This window comes from Colias croceus, chromosome 14 (assembly GCF_905220415.1).
Source record: "Colias croceus chromosome 14, ilColCroc2.1".
Taxonomy (NCBI): Eukaryota; Metazoa; Arthropoda; class Insecta; order Lepidoptera; family Pieridae; genus Colias; species Colias croceus.
In genome coordinates, this window is record NC_059550.1 from 7,981,278 (window position 1) to 8,004,419 (window position 23,142).

Sequence of the window (23,142 nt, forward strand, 5' to 3'; positions counted from 1 at the left end):
GCCAATGTGTGCCTGGAATTGATTTGTCGATCGTACGTCTCAAATTAATTTCAAATATTTATTGTTTATGTTTAGAAACCAGTTTGTATAAAAATAGAGAAATTAATGATCACGAAGTTCTATTAAGACGATAACTAGTTCGTGAAGACTGATTTGTTATCTTGATTTTAGACGCGTTTTTTGTGTAATTCTCGTTTTTGTATGAAGAATCTATGATGAATTGTTTTTTAGTTTTCTAATTATTTTGTTTATAAAGTCTAAACTGTTAACATCTAAAGTTACATAATGGATTTCAAAATTAAGCAAACCTGTACAGTAAATTTTTCTTCGTATAGGTACTTTCAAGTCAAAAGTTTTCTGATGTTTTGATAACTATTATTTTAAGCAGATTTGTGCTATTATATGTATATTTTCGTAAAATATCCAAAGACAATAATATAATAGCACTTATTACGAATTGATATATAAAATAGGGAAAACGTCACTATAGTGTTTTTAGATGACATAGTTTAAACACTACTTCGTCGGAAGCAATTTTTATTATTCATAAAATTTTTTCTTTAAAAAAATAATGTCGCCCAAATCACCGTGTGCCGAAAATGTGGAATAAACTCGATTCCGGCAAGAGTTCCTGTCAACGACCGGACCTGATATAGCACGGGTCCGTTAACCGAGTGATCGACCTGGACTCCTGCCACTGGCTAATTATAAACTTGCATAGGATAATCGGGCGAATGCTAATCGCAATACGGGACACAATTGTGTACTACCAAGCCGCCAATCGCCATGGTGAGCGCAAAAAACGAGAACGTTTCCATCGTTGCAATTGTGTTGCAATAATTAGACTGACAACCTTTACGTCCTTGTTCATTTAATAATACAACGTTTACACTGTTGACTCCGTACTTGTTTATTAAGATATAGTTTAATTAATATACCTACGTTAATACGCCAATGAAATTCGTTCATTAAATAGTACAAAAACTAAAAATACTTCCTCCAATAAATCAGGTTGTAGGTAAGGTTACGGAAACGTGTCTGTTTTCATTATTATTTATTGCATTATAAACATCGAGGATATAAACGGAAATGTTTCGGTGCGAACGAAATTGACGGGACAAAAAGTTGAATGCATATGTAAATAAAGGATGAACGTCTCTACTATCACAGGGATACCAGAGTTTCCCGGCTGAAGCGTATTATTAAATGGAAAACTGTGTTACGAAATCAGAGTATAGCATCGAGCTGTTTCTATTCGTAACGAATCCCATCCCACATCGAGACTCCCACGAGATTAATTAGGAAAAAAGTGACGCTGTGAGAAAGGATGGGTAATTATTTGTGAATGTAAACATCTGATTTGCATCGAACAGTTTCCCAGGAAATTTAATTGTGGCGGCCGGGAGTGAAATGATGCACGGTGATGTCTCAAGGAGATAGCGGTGACGCGGCCGGTTTTAGATGACTGAGGAAGCGCCCCACGCGCTTCCCCTCTCATCTTTGTAGCTTTGCGGAAATGTACAAGGATACGACGATGCGTCTTCACTCCTCATTTACATATGTCTAATTGTAATTGATTTCTGCATGAGTTTATTGTTGTTTTGTTTATATTGATTTAATGAACGAGGATCTACTATAAATACCGTTATTACATATACTCTATAGTTTTGCAAAATGTAAATATACAAATTTAAAATAATAAATCGTAGTTTACATATGTAAATGCCAGCAAAATTCATTGATAAAACCGTCCATTTGGCTAGTGTCAACTTTTGGTAGAGGACAGATGTATATTAATAGGCGTCAAAATTCCTAACTCTTGACGGCGCGCAGCCGACATTGGGAACGCGCGTCAACCAAAACAACGAACCCACGTACTCGTATTAGAATATAATACAAACGTGCCTTTACTATCCAGTGGAGTTCGAGAAGTAAGTGTAGCAGATAATGTCAGTCGCGTCCACGCGGCCGTTTATTGCGGTTGCTACATTAAATCACGTTTATACCATATGTCGAATGTCGTTCGGCGCTGTGCCCGCGCCGTGTGAAGTCCAGTGACCCAGCAGCCGTGCGTGAAGCGATGGTGCGCAAGGGGGAATCGTCTACGGGAGCCCTGCTCAGGACTCTGTCCGACGCGCTCCGCTGGCGCTCCCTCAGGGCTCTGTCTATGGTACGTCCGAGTGTTTCTTGTTTGTTGTTGTACCAAAATGAAATCTCATCGTACTGAACAATTTTTCGCTTGAAAGTTTACTACGAAATTAAGTCATTTTTATATATGTTTAAATACGTCTTTTTTATGCTTTACCGTGCATAAATTATGAAATAATAATATAATAAGTGTCTGTGTAGATGTAAGTAGTTAATATCTTACGTCAATATCCACTTAGCGTTTATTGTTGTCGTGAACCCTTAGTTTACGACTCAGTAAAATTATCATAATTACCTACGTTTATTTTCTTTAAATATGAACGATGTTTAATATTCCCGCAGGAACATGCAATAATCTTTATCTTAAACATAAGTGGAAATCGTATCATATCGCTTTCGATTTGTTATCAATGAACTTTTATTGCAAAAACGATTGTGTTTATTTTTTAGAAAATCGAATAGAAGATGACCGAGTAGAAGTTTTTGAAGATTTTGTTTATTTTGAATGTTATAATAGAGTAATTTTTCAGTCATAAAGTCATATCATAATAGAAATGACTATAATTATTATCTACCAGTCCAAGCTACTGATTGTGTAATTATTGTTAGGTAATAGGTATGTAATGTTTATAAAGGAAAGGACTTCTTTTTTAATTTATAGATGATTGATATTGAGGTTTGTCAATGACACATGTTGATAGACATACATACACAATACACATACTTGTCAACCAAAAAGCTACTTGTCAACGCGCTTGACCCTTGATTTTGTTTTCTAATTTTTGGAGAAAAGATGAAAAAACAGCAAATGTGAATTTCATAAAGGGTGCATAAATTTAAAGAACCGCTTGAAAAAAAAAAATCATGTTCAGTCTAAATGAAATCCATCGATGAAACAAAACATAATAATATGTTGTTAGGTCGGTTGTTTTGACGCGGCTCACGCGGTCGCCGCGTGCTTATCGCGCGTCTGGTGCTCGGCGCCTTAACCCTTGCATTGATGGATTATTGGAACAGATAATGTGAATGTTGTATGAGATCTCGGTCTATTTTTGTGTGGCTGTTTCGGTGTATCACTTGTATTGGTTTCCTCTAGGTATACTATAGTTTTATACCCGTGGCCCTGTCGTTAATGCGGCTTGACGGAACACAGTGGGGTTTTGGTCGGTAGAAATCCGATATAACTCACGACCTCTTCCCCGGAGGCAGTGGGTATCTATGCAAGATTTCCCCACTTACAAAAAAAAAGGTATACTATAGTTGTTTTAGATAAATATGTAGATTATGTCCAGAACTCCAGAAGAAGTATTTGAGGGAATTGCTTATGCAGTATTCTCAGAAAGATTGGTTTTTATATGGGTACTTTTATTATTGTTGACTGATTCAAGACAGATACTCTTAGGACAGATAATTATGATGTAATCGCAGTTTCAAATTCTTGGTAATCAGTGTTACAGCCTTTTATGTAGATCCTAAAGTAAAGCAACAAGAAAATCTAATTATATAAAAACTATGTTGTGTATGTTATTAGTAGTACGTAATTAATTAGTCACCGATTACGCGTTAACACCTGTTGAGATATAACAGCATTCGTCACTTTATGGCTGAGATATTTTCTCACAAACGTTTAGCTATTTTGATTTGCGGATGCGGAAATATAATATGAGTAGTGACATTATCGGAATTGGCTGAATCACTAAGGATCAGTGCATCGTTATAATATGTATGTTTTGTATTGCCCATTGCTGCCTGTAAGTATAGAACTTAATATTATAAAGCTGAAGAGTTGAGTTTGTTTGTTTGTTTGTTTGAACGCGCTAATCTCGGGAACTACTGGTTCGATTTGAAAAGTTCTTTCGGTGTTAGATAGCCAATGGGCTATCCTCGATAAATGTATCGAGGAAGGCTATATATCATCACGATAAGATCAACATGAGCGGTGCAACGTGGGGCGCAGCTAGTTACTCATAAACTGCTTACCTTCAGGATTTTTCTTGACGCTTTGCTCAATCGTCAACTTTATTTTTGGTCAAGTACATTTCATGTATTTTTGCGCTATTCTTGCAAGCATATCGCATGTTAACCTTTGAATTAAAAATAAAAACTAATTGTTTTATGTGAGTGGCTGTGTGTTATTTTTAATTTGAGGGTCGCTTGATTTGCACTGTTGGTATATAATAAACTCGATATTATGTACTTAGTAAATGTGATGTTGTTAGTCGGTACACCTCATATACAATTTTCACACTGAGTTATATTTCTTGTGCATTTCTCGCAAGGTTGAAAAAAATTGACACAATGATCGTGTTTTATTGATTAAATTAAATTTATTACACCACTAGTATGTGCGAATAATATAATGCTACGCACGGTATTAGGCACACGAAACGACACGTGAAAGGTTGATATTTCATAACTCTTGCAATTTGCGCTTACTTCTAATTAGTAAAGACGAAACTGTTATGCGGATGACGGTCTCGCGTGAATGGGAAATGTCAAGATCTTGGCTTACGGTGATCCAGGTTAAGGCCGCCCCTCGCTGCCGCTTGCGACGGCTTTCGACGCGCCAACGGGCCTTTTCAATCCTATTTTGTTACATACAATAACATTGCCGTTTTTCACGTGCTGCAATGTAAAAATGTTACGTTTGGATTTATTTTATACTATAACCAAGTATGGCATTGGTAAATGCCAATGAGTAGGTAGGTAGGTAGGTACTTATATACATTTATGATACAGCTGTTGATAATGGGAATTTAGCTATGATTTTAGTGATGATGTTTTATGTAATTACGGCGTTAGCTTATTTTATTTATAATTCTTACTTTAAATTAGTGCGCAAAGACAGTTTTTGTAAACAGTTTCTGTAAAAGCTACATAAATTAAAGAAATATTTTAAAAGTTACTTACTTTTACGTTTAGTCAAGTTTCCAGTTTGTATAAACTATTTCTTAACACAATTATAAAGTAGAGCGTATATTTCGAGCAATAAGATTTTCGTAGTACGAATATAAACTAAGTTCAAGTTAAGCGTCAGGTTTAAGTACACAAGAATTAATTTATAGTAAAAACGTTTAGAGGCATAATTGTAATTCGCGTTAACATAGGTTATGAATTAATGAATGAAGTTGTATAGTGGTAAATTCATTAGAAAAAACTGTTCTTACAATTTTTGCGGCACACGGCAGTTCAGGTTAATGCCGCCTCTCGATTCTTTTTATTCACGCGCGTTACGTTCCTTAATCCAGCTTTTGAAACTTGTAAGATTTTAAATAGTCAAATTACAACATTCTCTTCGTTGCCTACAAACCTGAATTACATATCTTGAAATGTTGTTAAAAATGTCTCAAAAAAGTTCTTTGTAACGTAGGTATCTTTATGATTTGGTACGTAATGTGCACTGTTTATGCATTTAGATCATTGTACGGTATTGCAAGAGAAAAAAAAAACGATCAAAATATCCTCTTTACATCTGCATTCAAATTTCAAACCATAAAAAAAATATTACTGTTTCCCATAGCATCAATAGCTATTTATTTTGTCTAGATTCAAGTAGGACGCTGTGTGCTTCATCAATATGATCCGCCGCTGTCTCGACGTGCCGAAAGGTCCCAGCTGTTGGTCGGATGGCATCACCCGTTATTATAACAACTGCTGATATATAAGCGTCAGTCTTAAGTTATAGGAGATACGCGACTTGTTCCTATGAGAGCGGACGCGGAGGTGGGAAACAGGATGTTGATCGCGAGTATCGATAATGTATATGGTATCGGGTATAGACCATCGTTAATTCGTTAATGATAGGTGTCGTAAATATAGAAATTCAGTTTGTTGACATTAGAAATTGCAATCTATGCCCTAAGAGAACGATACATTTTAACTTCTAAATGTTGTTGTGCCATTAAAGCCTTAAGGTGTGATGAATGCATGTTGACTTGATGTACATCATATTATAATGTGGAATGTTACCAAGTTGAATTTATAGTAAAAAAAATCTTGTCGGGAAATAATGTATATTCCGTATTATGTAAACGCCAAGGCGATATTTCATTCCATTTTAATGTCAAGGTATATTTACTTCTTTCGTGTAGCCGTGACCCCGCATAGAAACGCAAAACCTCTACGGCGCTCTCGAAGGAAAATGAAATGTTACTACAGACATGTAGTAATGGCGCTGGGGCTATATTGAAAAGTGTAGCAGGGTCGTGCGGATTGATGAGAGTTCGGTTCGTTATCGCGTCGCAAGGCAATACATCGGATCAGGAGCGCAGCGGAGTCGAGTCGGCGGCGTGCCGTATCGCCGGAGCCGGCGGCCGGCCGCAGAGATGACTATGCTCGCTCTCATTCATTAGAGGGGCGCGGGGCGGACGCAAGACGTCGCGCGCCGCCCGACGATATCGATTTTGTCCCATCCTCCCGCGTCACCCCACGCGCCCGCTCTCAGCATCCGACCTCGAGTGCTCTCCTCTCGCGCCTACGGACACCTCCGACAGAAACTACGCCTTAACGACATGACGCCACAGCTCAAAATTCCAACTGACGGGCCGCGCGACGCGTCGCCCCGCCGATCCCTAATGAACCCTGCGACCGAAAGTCACTCGGTCGAGATTGCAACGGCCCCGCAGCGATGCCCTCGTCCATGCCGCTGGAAAAAATAAGCTTTTTGTTACAATTAAAATGGTAAATCAAACCAATTTTAGTAATTGCGAGGTCAAACTTTGAAGTGGCGGCACACAGGCAGGGCGAGGTTTTTGAACGCGTATGATTTTTAATGGGCCGCCGTTACGTGCGACGAACGGCTGACTCGATGAGGCGTGCATGCCGACTGATTTAATTATTAGTTTCAAGTCTCCGATCGTGGTGGAACTCAAAGAAGTTTTCGACTTGCTCGCTTGTTTCGCATCTACGTACCGTCGCGTCAGACATGTTCCGTTCCGGCGATGCCAGCCGCTCGAGCTTATGACTCGGCCCTAATGTAACTAATTAAAATTCCTACGTTGTCTTGATTTTACTTGTAGAGGGTAGAGCATAGTTGAGTACCAATATATTTCGCTCTTCATGGCCGTTGTTTTGGAAAGCAGATGCAGTTATTAATTATTATGATTGAAACGATGTTAGAAATAACGGAAATGAAAAGTTATTTTTCTTTAATCAAAACAGGGAAAAATATTCACTACACAGTCACTAGTTAAAAAAAAAAAATAAAAAAATAAAAATAAAAAAATATATATATTATAGTATAAAGTGTTAATTATAACATAAAAAGTATATATACAAAAATAATCAAAAGAGTAAAAACCATTATAACATAATATTATGAATTATTATATAAAGTAAAAAACAAAAAAAAAAAAAAACAAACAAGAGTGTATATATTCAAGATTGTAAAATTACTTTAAATAGTTAAGTCATTTACACTAAATGTTTAAATAAATTTACAATTAATATTTATTTTAGTTCATGCACTCGATGTCACATTTAGTTGATTTATATCCGCGTTAGCATTCCTTACGAACACAGCCATACCGTCATAAGACGATATTATTGTACAGAGTAGTTCTCCGCTCACCCGCAAGTTTTTAACATTTTTGTCAAGGTGTACAAGTTAACACTATTGAATTAGAATAAGTGAATTGTAAAATTCTTTTGAAATAAATGTCTCTAAACCTATATTTCAATGTTAACGAACTTGTTATTGTTAGGTATTCGTATTTATATTAAAAAAAATACAATATTGTAATTTGCATTCGGTGTGTAGGTAAACCGTAAACCGGTTCCTTGTAGATACCATATCCTAACCGATAAATGCATTGAAAGTTATGTAATGTTTTGAAGTTTTCATTATATTATTGAAGTATTATTTTCAATATTAAATACACTTAGATATTATTTATTGTTTAAATTTTAGGTTCTTAAATTAATTAGTTCTGTCATTTGCATTCGAACAAATAATACACAATTGCTACAGGCTGTTTTCTATAAAATAATTTTTAGTACATGATAATAATAAGTAGTTACATGCTTTATTAATACATATAATAAATACTTTATTAATTTTTTCCTACCGTTCGCTAGTTCCAAGTTGAGAATTATACTAAATTTATTTAAAATTTTGGGTTTATACGGAAAATAAGTAAAAAGTTCAAGATGAAATTTTGAAACTTTTTGTGAAATTAGATAAACAAAGTTATATCTACGTGTTACTTATCGGGGATTGACAAAATTGTTAGAAAATATTTTTATACTCATAAAATATATGTAGCGATTTTAAATAAAAATATAATAAGTCCAAGTGTCCCTCGCGTGCGAATTTTGTTTTATTCCACTAGACAGTTATACTTCTCATGATTTTAAATGTTCAACTTTGTCGCTATAAATAAATCTTGGTATTCTCACGCAATTCTTGGTGCAAATCAGTATTTTTCTAAGAATACAGAAATAATAAAATGCATTGAATAAACATAAAAAAAAAATATATCCCAAAGAAACACACGTAGGTGTTTGTGATCTCATATCGGTGGCTGGTGACTTCATACACATAGAATGTTATGGTAGTGTCAATAATTTATAAGATTTTAACATTAGTGTGATTTATATCGGAAATATAAATCGTCTGCATATTTGAAAACATTGAAAATTATCTATATTGTTGTGCTTCTGTATCTTTTAATTCAATACGTTACTCACGTGAAATTTTCGTTTATTATAATTTTCTTGACTTTAAGTCAACAACGTTTCATCACTCCAAATTACCTACATAATATTATCACTGCTACAATTTATAGAATAGACACGTTTTCAATTAATTAATTTATATTTATTAATCGCTTTTTATAATTAAGTACATAAGTACAAAAGCTAAAACTTTTACACCCCAGCATTCAGCCGGCAACAGAATAAAGTATCGAGTCAATTTGTAAGTTGCAACAAATCCCATAAGTTGCGTCCGATTGTGTCCAATGTCTGGCCGCTGCATTATTGTGCATCTCAAAACATTGCCGTTCATTGTTCGAGTTTCAATCGAGGTGCGCTTATGCTACGTGTACACTGTAGTGTGTACTGTAGGCATAGGTGCACCATCCGTTTTGCAATAATATGTGTTTCCTGCTTAGGATGTTTTTATGTTCTCCTAATGCAGGTTGGTGGTTGTCGGTTGGAATGTGTTAGGGTTCTGATTGTGTTGTTTTATATATAAGAAGCTGGAATATTTTTTGAGTTGACAGTTGAGAAGGAATATTGTTGTTTATTTTTATCGTAATTTTCTCAACATAAGTTCTTGCTAAGGAATTTCTTGTTTGCATTAAATTTAATAGAAGACCTATATTTATAATGGTAAAAATACACAACCACCAGGCATTGGCCTGTTGATTCTCCAACATGAAAAGCCAACAACAGTCCACCAGCTGACAGCGAAATAATTTCAGCCGAAAAGTTTAAAAACCGAAGAAACGAAAACATTGGTAACCCCAGCACGGAGGGCAAGCTCAATTTTGATTTGAATTTATTGTCTGCGCATTCAGACATTAGTCATGCTGTTTGTCGCTTTCAGTGATCTCGCTTCCCGAAAGCCGTTATTATTGGACTCAAGTCGTTTAAATTGCACTCGCCGAATGATTTATTGCACCACAATATGACACTTTCATTCGCCTCGAGAATATTGGTGGCTGGTGGCCCGTGAGCGGTGATTGGTGATATTCTATTGGCCTTAGTGGTGGATTGGTAATGTTGGTAAAACGCTGATGTGATGTGATCAGTATCTTCGTTGATGTTTAGGGTTTTTTTGTTGGGCTTTGACGAGTCTTCAAACTTCTATGTGTGTGCTTTGGTAGGTTTTGACAGTAGTTGTTGATCACACCTCGTTTGCATAAATTGTACGCAATTTGTTAGAAGCTAAATATGTACATGTTTTTGTAAGGAGAAACGTGATAATAAAAGAAAACATGTCAAAACACAATGTGGTAGATTCACAATTCGTTGTTTATCTTAATAAATAGCAAAATTCATAAATTAATGTATTGAAGTCAATATAATTACGTAACTGAATGCGATATTAACCAATTTCTTACTAACTTAATTTCAATGAAACACGTCGGTAACGAGTGACGTTCAATCAACATTTTATGAAATAACTCGTGAACGTAAACATCGTAAATAAACACGTCTTCTGTATATACTATTATCGGATTGCGTTTGTGTATTTACAATTATTATGAAAATGCCCTCGAAAAGCGTCTACACTGACCTGCCTCAACGAGGGGAAAGCTTGGGGTAGGTATGGCGTTGCATCCGTCCATTCGCCCGATGCAAGGGTGGTTTTGCATAACTACATATACCTAGTGTTATACTTACGTGAATGTGTCTGTCTACCTTAATCACCGGATTTATGAATGCCGCGGTATAATTATGACTCCCGTGTGCATTTACCGTATACGTCTTGATATGTAATTATATGTGCATACCTCATTGTATATCATCAGCTGTGATAGCCATCTGATAACGATACGTTACTACAAAAATATGCAGCCGAGGTTGTACTACCGCGCTGGAACTCTCGGCTCGTTGGCTATTTTAGTTAGTCATAAATTTTAAATCGCCTACCTAGACGGAGAGCTTAAAATAAACATAGATGAATATCAGACGATCGTAAGCTTAGACCGCGTACAGCGAGAGGTATTATATAAATCAAAGATATCAAGAAAGGAAATCGGTCGGCTAATCCTGGCCTTAGGTACACGGCGGATGATTAAAAAAGCGTGCGTACCCACTTGACGCACAGTGTTAGCTTTTTGCATGGGTGTGCGGCGCGGTGGCACTAATGAAACGGGCCCGTCGCGCGGCGTGTGCGTCGCAGCCTACGTACGCGGGCCTTGCATTGGGTCGGGTCAGTGAACCCGCCCGCCCACTATCGGGGTAAATATGCCGAATGCACACAGATGCGCGCGCCGGCCCCCTCCCCACGCGCCGCCGTCGCCGCTGCACTCTGCACGCATCCACCCCCGACCCCTCTTAAAACTCCTAATTGATTGCGCAAATTTTCTCGCAATAACTGTCTTTTTATGGTGTTAATGATGTAAACTTGCGCAGTTCCGTAACTTTAATTGACGCTACGCGCTGCGATCTTTCGAGACGGGCCGCGCTTTCCACGCACGACGCGCCGAAATCCGTCACTGCGACGCGGCTATGAAAAATTAATTAGCGCGCCCGTAGTATTTGCTTTTTGGGGAATCCTGCTGCGACTCTATCGGCTCGTCCGCTTTTTGTCGTGGCGTCGTCATAGACTCATTTAACTAAAACAAATACGCGACGCGCGTACAGTGTATGCGTTTTTAATCACATACGCGTCGCTCGATAGTAAGTGCTCGCACCCACTGATTGATCTCGCGATGATTCAAGCGTTGCGTCATCGTGTTTGATGATGTCACGATGACGTTATGCCGTATGAAATACAGTGCACAAGAGAGCCGTGTGCCGCTGTGTATGATACCTCGCAGACGACACCAGCCATCAATGGTGCAACCATTCTGTTTAGAAAATGTAGCGCTCACTAGCGATTTATTTGTATTGTATCGCTGGGTAGGTTTGCGTTCGTTTTTGGTCGTCATGAAGATGAATACAATACAATTTTATTATACATTTGTAGCTTCATTCACCACATCTTAAAAGCTTTCATTTTATTTAATTTTAAACTTCATAAAGTCCTCAAAGTATCTTTTTACGTATTGTAACTAATTATTCTTCAAAAATAATTTTAAACGTTTTTCAAACAATTTTAAACATTCTATCTTATGCACTTGCTTTTTCACTAGACTCTTAATAAAAATATTGTACTGTAACTTTTGCTTTTCTTTTTTGCTTTCGTTTCTTGTGTATAGACAGGCAAGTTCTAGGAAAGGCTGTGTAAGTGTGTAGCATAGTGCGGAGCCGAGGCGGCCGCCTTTGCTTCCTTGCCGATATTAAAAATACAAATGTACCTGATGTTTATGAGAAATAAGAGGCATTTTACGAGAAACCAATTTTAATTTTAAACTTTTTACTACAGTGGAATGTTTTTTTTTTATAGTGGTGCTGTAAGTCAGTGTCACACTGAAACGATGAACAGTTTAATTTAAGGCCTGAATCGGGTAGGGTTCCCTTTAATACCGAAAATTAACTCTAGTTATAACCGTTTTTCTTCTTAGATTCTTAATGTACATATCTAAAAAAAATGTATATTAAAGTTTCGAATATGATAAAGGCCATGGTTGTTTTAATTTTTTTATTTTACAATCAGGTTTTTTGGAAAAAAATCATGAACTGAGGTCGATTTTTGGACTTTAAACCAAAACCCTAAGTCAATATAACGTCAATTATTGTAGTGTTTTACAGTGTGTTTATGAAATTGAAACACAGGGCATGGTTGTTTTAAATTTTGATTCAATATCCAAATATATTTTTAAATAATTTTTATACGTACTTTTACTACGGTTGATTCGCGCCGGTCCCCCGATCCCGCCTTGTAAATCGTCACCAAGGTCGCTAGCCCCTATTTACGCCTTAATTTATTATAAAAAAATTAGTCAATGGTACACTATCGATGAATGAATGTGACGTATTTCTGCAGGAATAGAACTAAAATTCATTTAAAGATTATACGATACGATTTTAAAGTCTACCTTCAAATTTCACAATAAAATAAAGCATTAAGTATGTGTTTGACTTATTGAAGTAAATAAAACATAAAAAAAAAACAAATAAATATTCAACAATACAAATTAAAACGACCTTCTCAATATCAAAATAAAACGGGGCTTTCAGTTTAGAAGCTTCTTCTATTTAGGTAGAAAAGTTTGTGGGGGTTGTTTATCTACGGTTCTTTATGATCTAATTGTGTTACTGCCACGCTCTAAGGAATCCAACGCCTACGTAATTTATTCTTAGATTCATTGTATAATGCGAAATTATACAGGTTTAATTTCCCTTTTTTTGTCTTTATATCGACGGCGACGTAAACAGACGTTTTTGTCATTCACAACGTAAACTTACTGTTTTTTTAGATAGTTTGTCTGTTACTGTTACATGGCTATACCATAGTGCACAATACCGATTGCGATAAATGTATTTGAAGAATCAGAATCAAACAGAGGCTATTTATTTTCCAAAAAATAATAAGTAATTTTTAAATTAGGAATCAAAGTTTTTTTCTTTAGTTTTTATGCGGATTAATCAGCTAGTAACTTACTGTAAATTGTAATACCAACAAAAATAAAAATTAATTTGTAAAAAATTAATTAATTTGTAATTATTACAATACACACTTCTTTTTGCGCTTTATTAGAAATATACTTGATCGAAATATAGAAGGGTAAATGTTTGTTTATGTTCCGGGTGTTGTATCAATGCTATAGAAATTTCAAGTTGGCGGCCGTCGTAATATGTCTTAATCATGAAAACTTTGCAAATTCACTAGTTGTACCGGCCAAGTTCGCAACTGGGGCGTTGTTTGGCCAAGGGGCCTTAAATCATAGAGTTCTCACGACCCTTAATAAACCCAAATAGATGGAGCTTTATATGGGCCGAAACAATGTTATTGATGTTTAGTAGGTGTAGGTGAATCGGCTCCTATTGATATATCGGCCGATATGCCACGCGTCTATTAGGTGAGGTCAGGTTACATATTGTATTTTCGAGGTAAATTTTCTGTAAGATGTGCTTCAGAATATGGAGGATAAGGACTTATAATGATGGTGTATGTAAGTTTACAGAGCAGGTGTAGGATGTAGATTTAATATAGTTTAATAAGAGTAATGTTTTAGTGGGCTTGCTGTTTTGAGCAGAAACTACAAATACCCCTGCATGCTTTTTTCTGTGATGGTCTTGATACATGATGAAGGCTGATCGCTACTTGCCCACAAACTAAAAGCTAATCTATAGTAATATTATAAAGCTGAAGAGTTTGTTTGTTTGAACGCGCTAATCTCAGGAACTACTAGTACGATTTGAAAAGCTAGTATGTAGATATTACGAATATGAAATACTAGCTGTCCTGTTGGTCTTAGAGTGATGATATATGTATAGCCTATAGCCTTCCTCGATGAATGGGCTATCTAACACCGAAAGAATTTTTCAAATCGAACCAGTAGTTCCTGAGATTAGCGCGTTTAAACAAACAAACTCTTCAGCTTTATAATATTAGTAGTATAAATATAGAATTACCAGTTAAACGGATTTGCTGTAGAAATTAAAATTTGCATGCATTTGAAGGTTCCAAATATGTATGTGTATTGATATCGATATTTTCATTTCTATATTACTTACATTATGTACTAAAATTATTGCGAGTTATATACGAAACTTAATACAAAGTTCATTACGTGCGTCGAATACTTTATGAGAAAGCTATATTTACCCGCCCCCGGACTTACGCAGGATGAAATATAATTCAATGTCCTATATGTAAATAACGTATGTCTATACTAATAACTATTTTATTGGGTCAGTATTCGACATTACGTATCAACGTACTCAATAGTCCTTACAAAAAAGCAATAATGAAAAATCATGCAAATAAATATTTATGTTCATTGTGGGTAGATACACAATTGGAAGATTAGCATAAGAAAGTAACTAAGCTATCAATAACAAATGTATGCGCGCAAGTCAATACGATCCCGCGGCGACCTTTAAATCTATTCCCTATTATAAAAATACCTGTTTACCAGACCGTTATTTACAGTCGAATATTATCCCCGAACAAATATATCACATCGGAATTGCGTGGGTTGTAATAGCGACGGATCAATTGGGAGATTGTTAAATTACGCAGTCATTCAATATTGTTATTAGGTTTGGCATTATCTTCGTGGAAAACCTCGCACGTATCCCACAATAATTTGAAAGGATAAAATGTTTTACTTTGAAACTTTTTAATTGTAACCCGTTGATTTTCTTCGTTTCTACCAGTTTTTACATAATAACTAAGACGAGTCTATAAAATATTTTTTTAACATGGTCTTAATTAAAACATTGTTAGATAAATATCTATTTTGTATGACTATTGGGTAGTTCTGAGAATCGGTCAACATTTCTTTTTTCCCTAAGTGTTGTTTTGCTTATTCTTCAGGCAGAATGTTTTCCGGGAAAGCTAGTAATATTATAATTAAAACTTAGGTACAATATTGCATTGTTCAAATATTCTTTAACTATAGTCATATGTAAGAAGAAAACTGGAAGTCGCAATGTTACGATGATGCAACAACTTTTTCTTGGCGTGTATGCTGATTGCTGCATCGTGATCGACGCTTGAGCCGCATATCGATTGACAATGAATCATTAGGTTTCATAACTCTATAGAAATAATGTCTTTTGATAACCGAGCAAGCAACATATGTTGCAATGGTTACTAGGAAACGTTTTGAAAAATCGTTACGAACCAGATCGAAATAATCTAGTGGCCGTTCTCACGATGAATCAAACGCGGTGATGAATGCGCGTAACGTTTATAAGCTATATTTTATCGGTTCAATTAAGTTGTGCCCGATGATTTATACGAGTGCTACTAAATGTCGGCGATTGTTTAGTTTTGATTTCACAAGCCGTAATTTAAATTTATAGTAATCGTATAGCGCCGTAGTACCGTGTTTAAAAGGGTAACTTTCTCCACACCAGCCCTTCCTATAAATACAACACACGACCGACCACACAGGCTATTAAGATTAATAATGATCGTTTCGCAACAAGCATAAATAGATTTAGCTCGTATCTTGAGGTTGCACGCTGTTCTATTGCATATTAATAAATTTATTTCCTTCGCTGCAAGTTACAAGGTAAAGAGCATGGGAGCTCAAGTGTTTATAATAAATAAGTGTTTATAATAAATTCACGAAGTTTACCCAGTCGCACGCTTATGCCGAGACGTAGTTAGCGGATTTGAATAGAAGTCGGTCCGCGACGAGCCTACGAGTTGCGCTCTTCGAGTTGACATCCCGGCGCCGTTCATTAGATAGTTAACCGAACGGTGGATCATGTTATCAGGTGCGCTGCAAACAAAACGTTGAATAGAGGCCCGGTTAAACATGCACGACGGGTGTACGGGTATAATTAAAGTTTAGGAGACGCTCACGTCGCCCGTTAACCTCGTTATCGGGCGCTGGAAGTGGGTGAGACGCGGCGGGGAGGGGCCGCTGGTGGCGAGGCGCGGGGAGGGGAAAATCAATGACAGCCGCCGCGCGCCGTCTCCCCGGCCCGACGCGCTCATCTCGACCACGTGCCGCGGTCACTGGCCTGCTCGCCTCCGCCGCCGCTACCACGGAGTCTCCTGATTGATGACGCCCCACATGACAACACTGACCTTAGATACGCACCGCCCGACCCGACAAACGTCCCCGAGGAAGTGCGACTTCGCCTCGCAACGCAAGACGCACACCCGCATTTATCCGCGCCATTGCCTCTCACTATACCAACGCCGCTATAACGGCGGTCATCAGCTGTAAAATATACCACGTAATAGGTATGTAGGTCGGAGGCAGATATTTGGGTTATCGGTTGGCCCCGTCGATATGCGACACTTCCGCCACGCTGCGAATGCTATGCAGTCGCCGATATTGTCCGCCACGTTACTTACGTAACGGTGGTGAATGCCAGATATTGTAGGTCATGTGACGCGCCTCTGACGCATCGATCGGCCGATCGCACGCTCTTCGAAACGCCGATCGAATCTGTATCGAAAGCATAGAGGAGCCCGTGTACCTACACGGGCGTTCACATTAGTAATTACATGCAAGTAGTGAGAACATATTAATGAGTCACTGCGAGTCCGCCGTCGAGACGCGACGGTGCCGCATAAAAAACCGGTAGCAATGAACTGCCTAGTCCCGAATCCATGCGTTGATTATATGAATGTTTTATATAAACGTATCGAGTATCGTCGATCAATGTCAACCGCATATTTGGGTCAACGTCCGTCGAAATTCCCTCTCTCCTCGCCTCTTCATTTCCTATAACACATGCGATGGCTTTTTTCGTTGACGCGTCTACTAGAAGTGATTGCTTTTATGTCTTTTGGTTATTTTTTATTCTCACAGCTGTCTTGCTCGTTTGATGTTGTCTGAATCGCTATCGTAAATAGTTGGTAATGACGTGATTACATGATGAAATAGCTGTTGAAAAGATTATATCATATTAAAGCTTGCCTAATGTTTTTATAATTTCTCATACATATTTTTAACGGGCACAAAAATAACACTGGATGGTTGTGCAATAGATTTTTTTTATGAAAATGACATTGTCAATTTTGACCTGTCCAAAATGACGATTAGCATCAGACTGGAGCGAAATTAAATAATTTATTTTGAAGTAACACCAAAACATAATTATTTCAATGCTTCGTAATTCCGTTGTTGTTGGCACACCTGTCAAATAAAAACTGGGAAACATTAAATCAGTTTTCGGGAAAAATGAGGTGAAGAAATGAAATGTCTTTATTTATTCTTGTTGTTTTGTTTTATTATCGTCTGTCTTGTTTGAACTTTGATCTGGGTTTCGGCGGTATTCAATTAATCATGTTGTCATTGAATTCGATATACGTGACCTCTAATGGGAAATGCGGGGTGCGGACCTTATTGAAAGGATATATTTTTTCCGTCTTATTAAACAAAATTATATTATGTTATATTGATACATTATTTTTAAATGAAATATGTTCATTGTTTTTTTGGTAACAGAAATCTTATATAAACTAGTACATATATCAAAGCACATACACGATGTTTAGATTCCTTATAAATGTACTTTTGCGTACGATACATGAATGTACTAAAATTTAGTAACTAAATAATAAAACAGATCAGACTAAAATAAAAATAGTGCTATAGTAGAAACTGATGCATACCGAACAAATGTTAAACAGTTCGCCACAGCTAAACAATGCAAATAAATTCTGTCTCAAGTAAAACAATCTATGTTCTATATACCCCCACATGTATACTAAGCAAATAATAAATGTTGTCACATATACGTAATATATAACAATCTAACAGTAACACGTTTGTCGCAGGTATACTACGCGAAAAAGAAGCGGAGAGCGCAGCAGTACCTCGGCGACGACGGGTCGCACAAGAAGGAGCGGAAGCTGTACAACGACGGGTACGACGACGACAACCACGACTACATCATAAAGCAAGGCGAGAAGTTCCTCGACCGGTACGAGATCTCTTCGCCGATCGGCAAAGGCTCCTTTGGACAGGTATGAATGATAAAATATTAAAAAAACGACGTGTGGCACTCGGGGACTGCCGCGGTATCTATTGCATGCTATGCCTTCAAGCCTCCCGCTCCGCCCGTCGGAGTGGGGAGCGTGAGGTTTTTTCGTTACGGAATTTCTCGATTCGGTCCCCGCGCTCAAGGCCCGCGATAGAAGCTATGCAATAGCTTAATAAATTGTACGCGTACCTTTTGGCAGAGTAAAAAAGGTGCAGGCGGGACACCTGATGTTTGTAGGCAATAAGAGGTGGTGACAACTACCGCCCATAAACACTAGTAGGTTACACTGGTCGAGTTTTACATACGTAAAAATTATTATGAAATAGAAAGGATACAATTGTTTGGGCGATCTATTGCCATATGAACGAGTTTCGATAATATACGGCCAATGTTTGATATGAACGTTGATTAAATTCTTCATAAAGAAAAGTTTGAAACTATTATGTAAAAGGTATGGTAAAATGTATGAGGTGGGCTTATGATTTAGTATAGTGATATCTTCCAGGAAATGTTTGTAAGCAGGATTGTGTATTTTGAGCAATATTAATGTTTTGATGACAATTATAACCAACCAACAACCGACTATAACTCGACAATATTTAATGAGCACCATCAAAGAGAAAAACATTCCATTCGTTCACGTTCCAATGGTTGTTTCAATACTTAATTCTACGAAACAATCCATAATTTAATTTTAAAAATATAATAAAACGTTATTTGGGGTACTCATAAGTCGATCTAATCTAATAGTAGCTGATGTTGTTGATGAAGTAAGTTTGATTTTTTGAATGCCTCCTTAATAGTAAATAACATATTGGTTATATGCTTTATAGTAGATTATTAATGTAGTAAATTATTTCTTTATAGAAAATGTTTGGATAATCAAGTAAAAATTATTATGAAATGCTTCGTAGGTATAAAATGTTATTGTATTATTTTTTCAGGTTGTAAAAGCCTACGACCACGAGGAGCAGTGTCAAGTAGCGATAAAAATTATTAAAAATAAGAAACCTTTCTTAAATCAGGCACAAATAGAAGTCAAGTTACTAGAAATGATGAACAGGGCAGACGCGGAAAATAAGTATTATATAGGTAAGAATCTATTTATTTAACTAAGGGCTGATTTTTCAATCCCTGGTTAAAACTTATTCATCGAATAACGTATTAAACTACCATTTCAAAAATGTATTGTAATTGTCCGTATTTGACAGTTTACAGGTGACATTTTAATATGTTCGTATAATACTTTATTGGACGGATAAATTTTAACCAAGGATTGAAAATCGGCTATAATGAATATAAAATAGGGAGATAAGGTTAAAATAATATGAGGTCAAATTTGTCTAATTGGTCAATTAAGTCGGATTCGGTGGCGGTTTTTCCCCATGTCGCCACGTTTTATCGAAAAGCATAACAAGGAATTAGTTCATGGTTACGTTTGTAATTCATATGATTAGCTCGTGGATTATGGTTACGATAATACGAAAGTTTGAGGTTAAATACTGACAAAATTGATACAATTAGCACAGGGGGTGGTGGTCTATTTGTTCATTAATGCAATATGAGCTACTTTAGGATAAGTAATGACAGAGAAAAATTAAAGATTTCATTTGGTAATTTTTTTAGGACAAAACTAATTACTTCAATATTCATAATAGGTCTTGTATAATTTTGTCCAACCATTAAACAAATATCGTGACATCCTCGAAACAATCTTCTTAATTTGTGTTTCCTTATTATACTTAACATTTAATACACATTGTTGATTACAACTTACAAATAGGATCGTCCGGTGGTCAAAAATTCGACCTTCGCATCCCTCTGACTCTCACCCGTGTTGCACTGCACAAACATATAACAAATCCGTAGATATAATACTATAATACTAGTTTAGATTAAACTTATACTTCTTATATTATATTCCCATGTTCTATATACTCATATGTAGCTTTCAAAGAGTTAATTTAATTGATGTTTTTCAGTGGTGTTATATCTAACAGTCTTATACTAGGAATGCAAATACTTTTGTATGCGTTTGATCGTAACGAATAAAATATCAAAAGGACAATGAGTAATGGTGGGCCCACCTCTCAATAGAAGTGAGAAACTCATGAATGAATTGGTATTTTTATACCGAATAAAACTTAGTATTACATCAAAGGTTAAAAGTCAGTACTTTCGGAGTTATACTGTCATAAAAGTGATCCCAATCCCTGCAATTAATTATCGTAGTTTACTTCAATATATTACCGAATAGTGTTAGAACCGTATTACATGTAAATTATTAATTACCGTAATAATTATATTATAATTTACCGTATTAATTGATCGAAACCAAGTTGGAAGAAACGCGATAACACAATATTATTGTACTTGCTTGACCGGACGGCGAACTGTAGGTACTTGCGCTCATATAATATCTTTGATTTGGTACCTAGGAGTTGGGAGATATCAACCATTCCTGGCCCCCGCGGCTTTTTTAAACGATGTAATTGTTATCGATGTACAGGACGACGAATAAATCTTATTTAAAGTGAAATACGTGTATTATTACCATTGTACCTTATAAAAATCTATAAATAATTTGTTAGATTAAAATACTTTAAGACGCCGAAAGTACTAACATTTGACCATAGTTGTAATAATAAATAATGTTCCGCTTAAAAAGCCCTATGCAATGGTATATCACATGTTACTATTGCGGGGTGGGCCCAGACTCCATACATTTGTTTCCCATTGTCCTTTGTCTTTATAATATTAGGTACTGTATAATAATATATACGCCTACACTTTATATATGTATATATACTTTGATATTAACGTGTCCATCGTGGTTTGCAGTGAAACTGAAGCGGCACTTTATGTGGCGCAACCACCTGTGCCTAGTGTTCGAGCTGCTGTCGTACAATCTGTACGATCTGCTGCGCAACACGAACTTTCGCGGCGTGTCGCTCAACCTCACGCGCAAGTTTGCGCAGCAGTTGTGCACCGCGCTCCTGTTCCTTAGTCAACCCGGTGAGTTTGTTTATGTTTTGACTGCAGGAATGTTTGCACAGTGTAATATGTCAACTCTTTTGATAAAAGAAAGGTTTCAACAATTCTACAATTCAATAAGAGAACGCGCAAGTTCGCGCAGTAGCTGTGCACCGCGCTGCTGCTCCTTAGTCAACCTGGTACAATCTCACCAGATTGTATATTTAGATTTTATTTAAATGGTCGTACGATCTGTTCAAATTGTAAAAGGTGAAATCTTCTTTCTATCATATAAATATATAAATATAAGTCGAAATGCAACGGCGTGATAATAGAATGAGACCAATTTTATAATAAATTTAGCGTATTAAAAATGGGTTGACTGGGAAAATCCTGGACAGGACATTTTTAATGAATTAAAAAAAAAAACAATTTTTTTAATTAATTGCAATATCAACATAATAAAAAAAAAATTATTTAGACTTGAAAGCTACAGAATGTGCAATCATAGTCGTTTTCTAATATTTACCGGGACAAACGGCTAGGTTGGCAGGTATAAACAGGTATGTCGGTACCAGTTACTTTCACTTGATAGGATGATGAAAAAAAAATGTCAGCGCTGTTTTATTACAAAATTGTTTTATTATCTCGAAACTGCAATTAATAAAAAATGAAAATAAAAGATTTTTTAATAATTAATAAAAAATATCCTGTCCAGGATTTTCCCAGTCAACCCATTTTTAATACACTAAATTTATTATAAAATTGGTCTCATTCTATTATCACGCCGTTGCATTTCGACTTATATTCGGATCTTAGACCAGCTGTACGAATCTCACGCGCAAGTTCACGCAACAACTGTGCACCGAGTGCGAGTGCGAGCGAGTTGCCGTGCCGTGCGAGTTTGTTTATTTGTTTTGTTTACGATTTATCTGCTGGGATATTTTCGCGGTGTAAATATGTCAACTCTTTTATTAAGTGAAGTTACAATTGTTACGCGCAACCGGGAGTACGTACAGTGCTAATGTACACAGCGCATCATCATCATTTGTATGCGTTTTACATAATTTGCATGTTCGTATAATTATAGCAGTTTTGTAGATCAACTTATTACGTTAATTATAATATGACTCTTACATTATTTGTTATCTCTACAGGTAAGATCAGGATCCTAAGGTGTAATAATCGTACAGTGGTCATTATTAATACAGAAGTAGTTAGAAGACTTTGTAGTATAGAAACTTGAAGTATGTGTCATATAATTTGTGCACCATTTAATAATGAATATAAACTATTTGTTACAGAACTAAATATAATTCACTGTGATCTAAAACCGGAGAATATTCTCCTGTGCAATCCGAAGAGGTCGGCGATCAAAATTGTCGACTTTGGTAGTTCGTGTCAGTTAGGACAACGGGTGAGTGCTGAGTTTCATTACTTATATTAATTGTTTTTATTGTCTACATTTATTGCGTTCTCTTAATCATGGGCAGTGTTGGCCCAACAAATAATTGTCGATGTTTGCCACCATTACGGCGATTATGAATAAACATCTACAATGTTGGCCGTTCATGACATTCAGGCCCTCTACACTATCGTGATTACCTCTACTCGCCCAACGCTGCCCATTGTGAAGAGGGCCCATAATACCTTAACATTTATAACTTATAGGCTTTTTGGGTTACAAATATTTGTGCTATATAAGATACTAGCTTACCGCCCGCGGCTTCGCCCGCTTTTTCTAAAACTATTTGAGATTTAAACTATCCTATCTCTCAAGTTGAA

The 23,142-nt window shown here is 36.4% G+C and overlaps 1 protein-coding gene across 1 annotated transcript in view; it reads left to right on the plus strand.

Moving 5' to 3' along the window:
* LOC123697333 (serine/threonine-protein kinase minibrain) overlaps nt 1-23,142 on the plus strand; it is a 129,898-nt gene that overhangs the window by 94,059 nt on the left and 12,697 nt on the right. The window contains exons 4-7 of the mRNA XM_045643810.1: nt 18,179-18,367; nt 19,329-19,476; nt 21,226-21,399; nt 22,662-22,774. Coding sequence (XP_045499766.1) covers nt 18,179-18,367; nt 19,329-19,476; nt 21,226-21,399; nt 22,662-22,774 — 624 coding nt within the window. The remainder of the gene's footprint in view (nt 1-18,178; nt 18,368-19,328; nt 19,477-21,225; nt 21,400-22,661; nt 22,775-23,142) is intronic.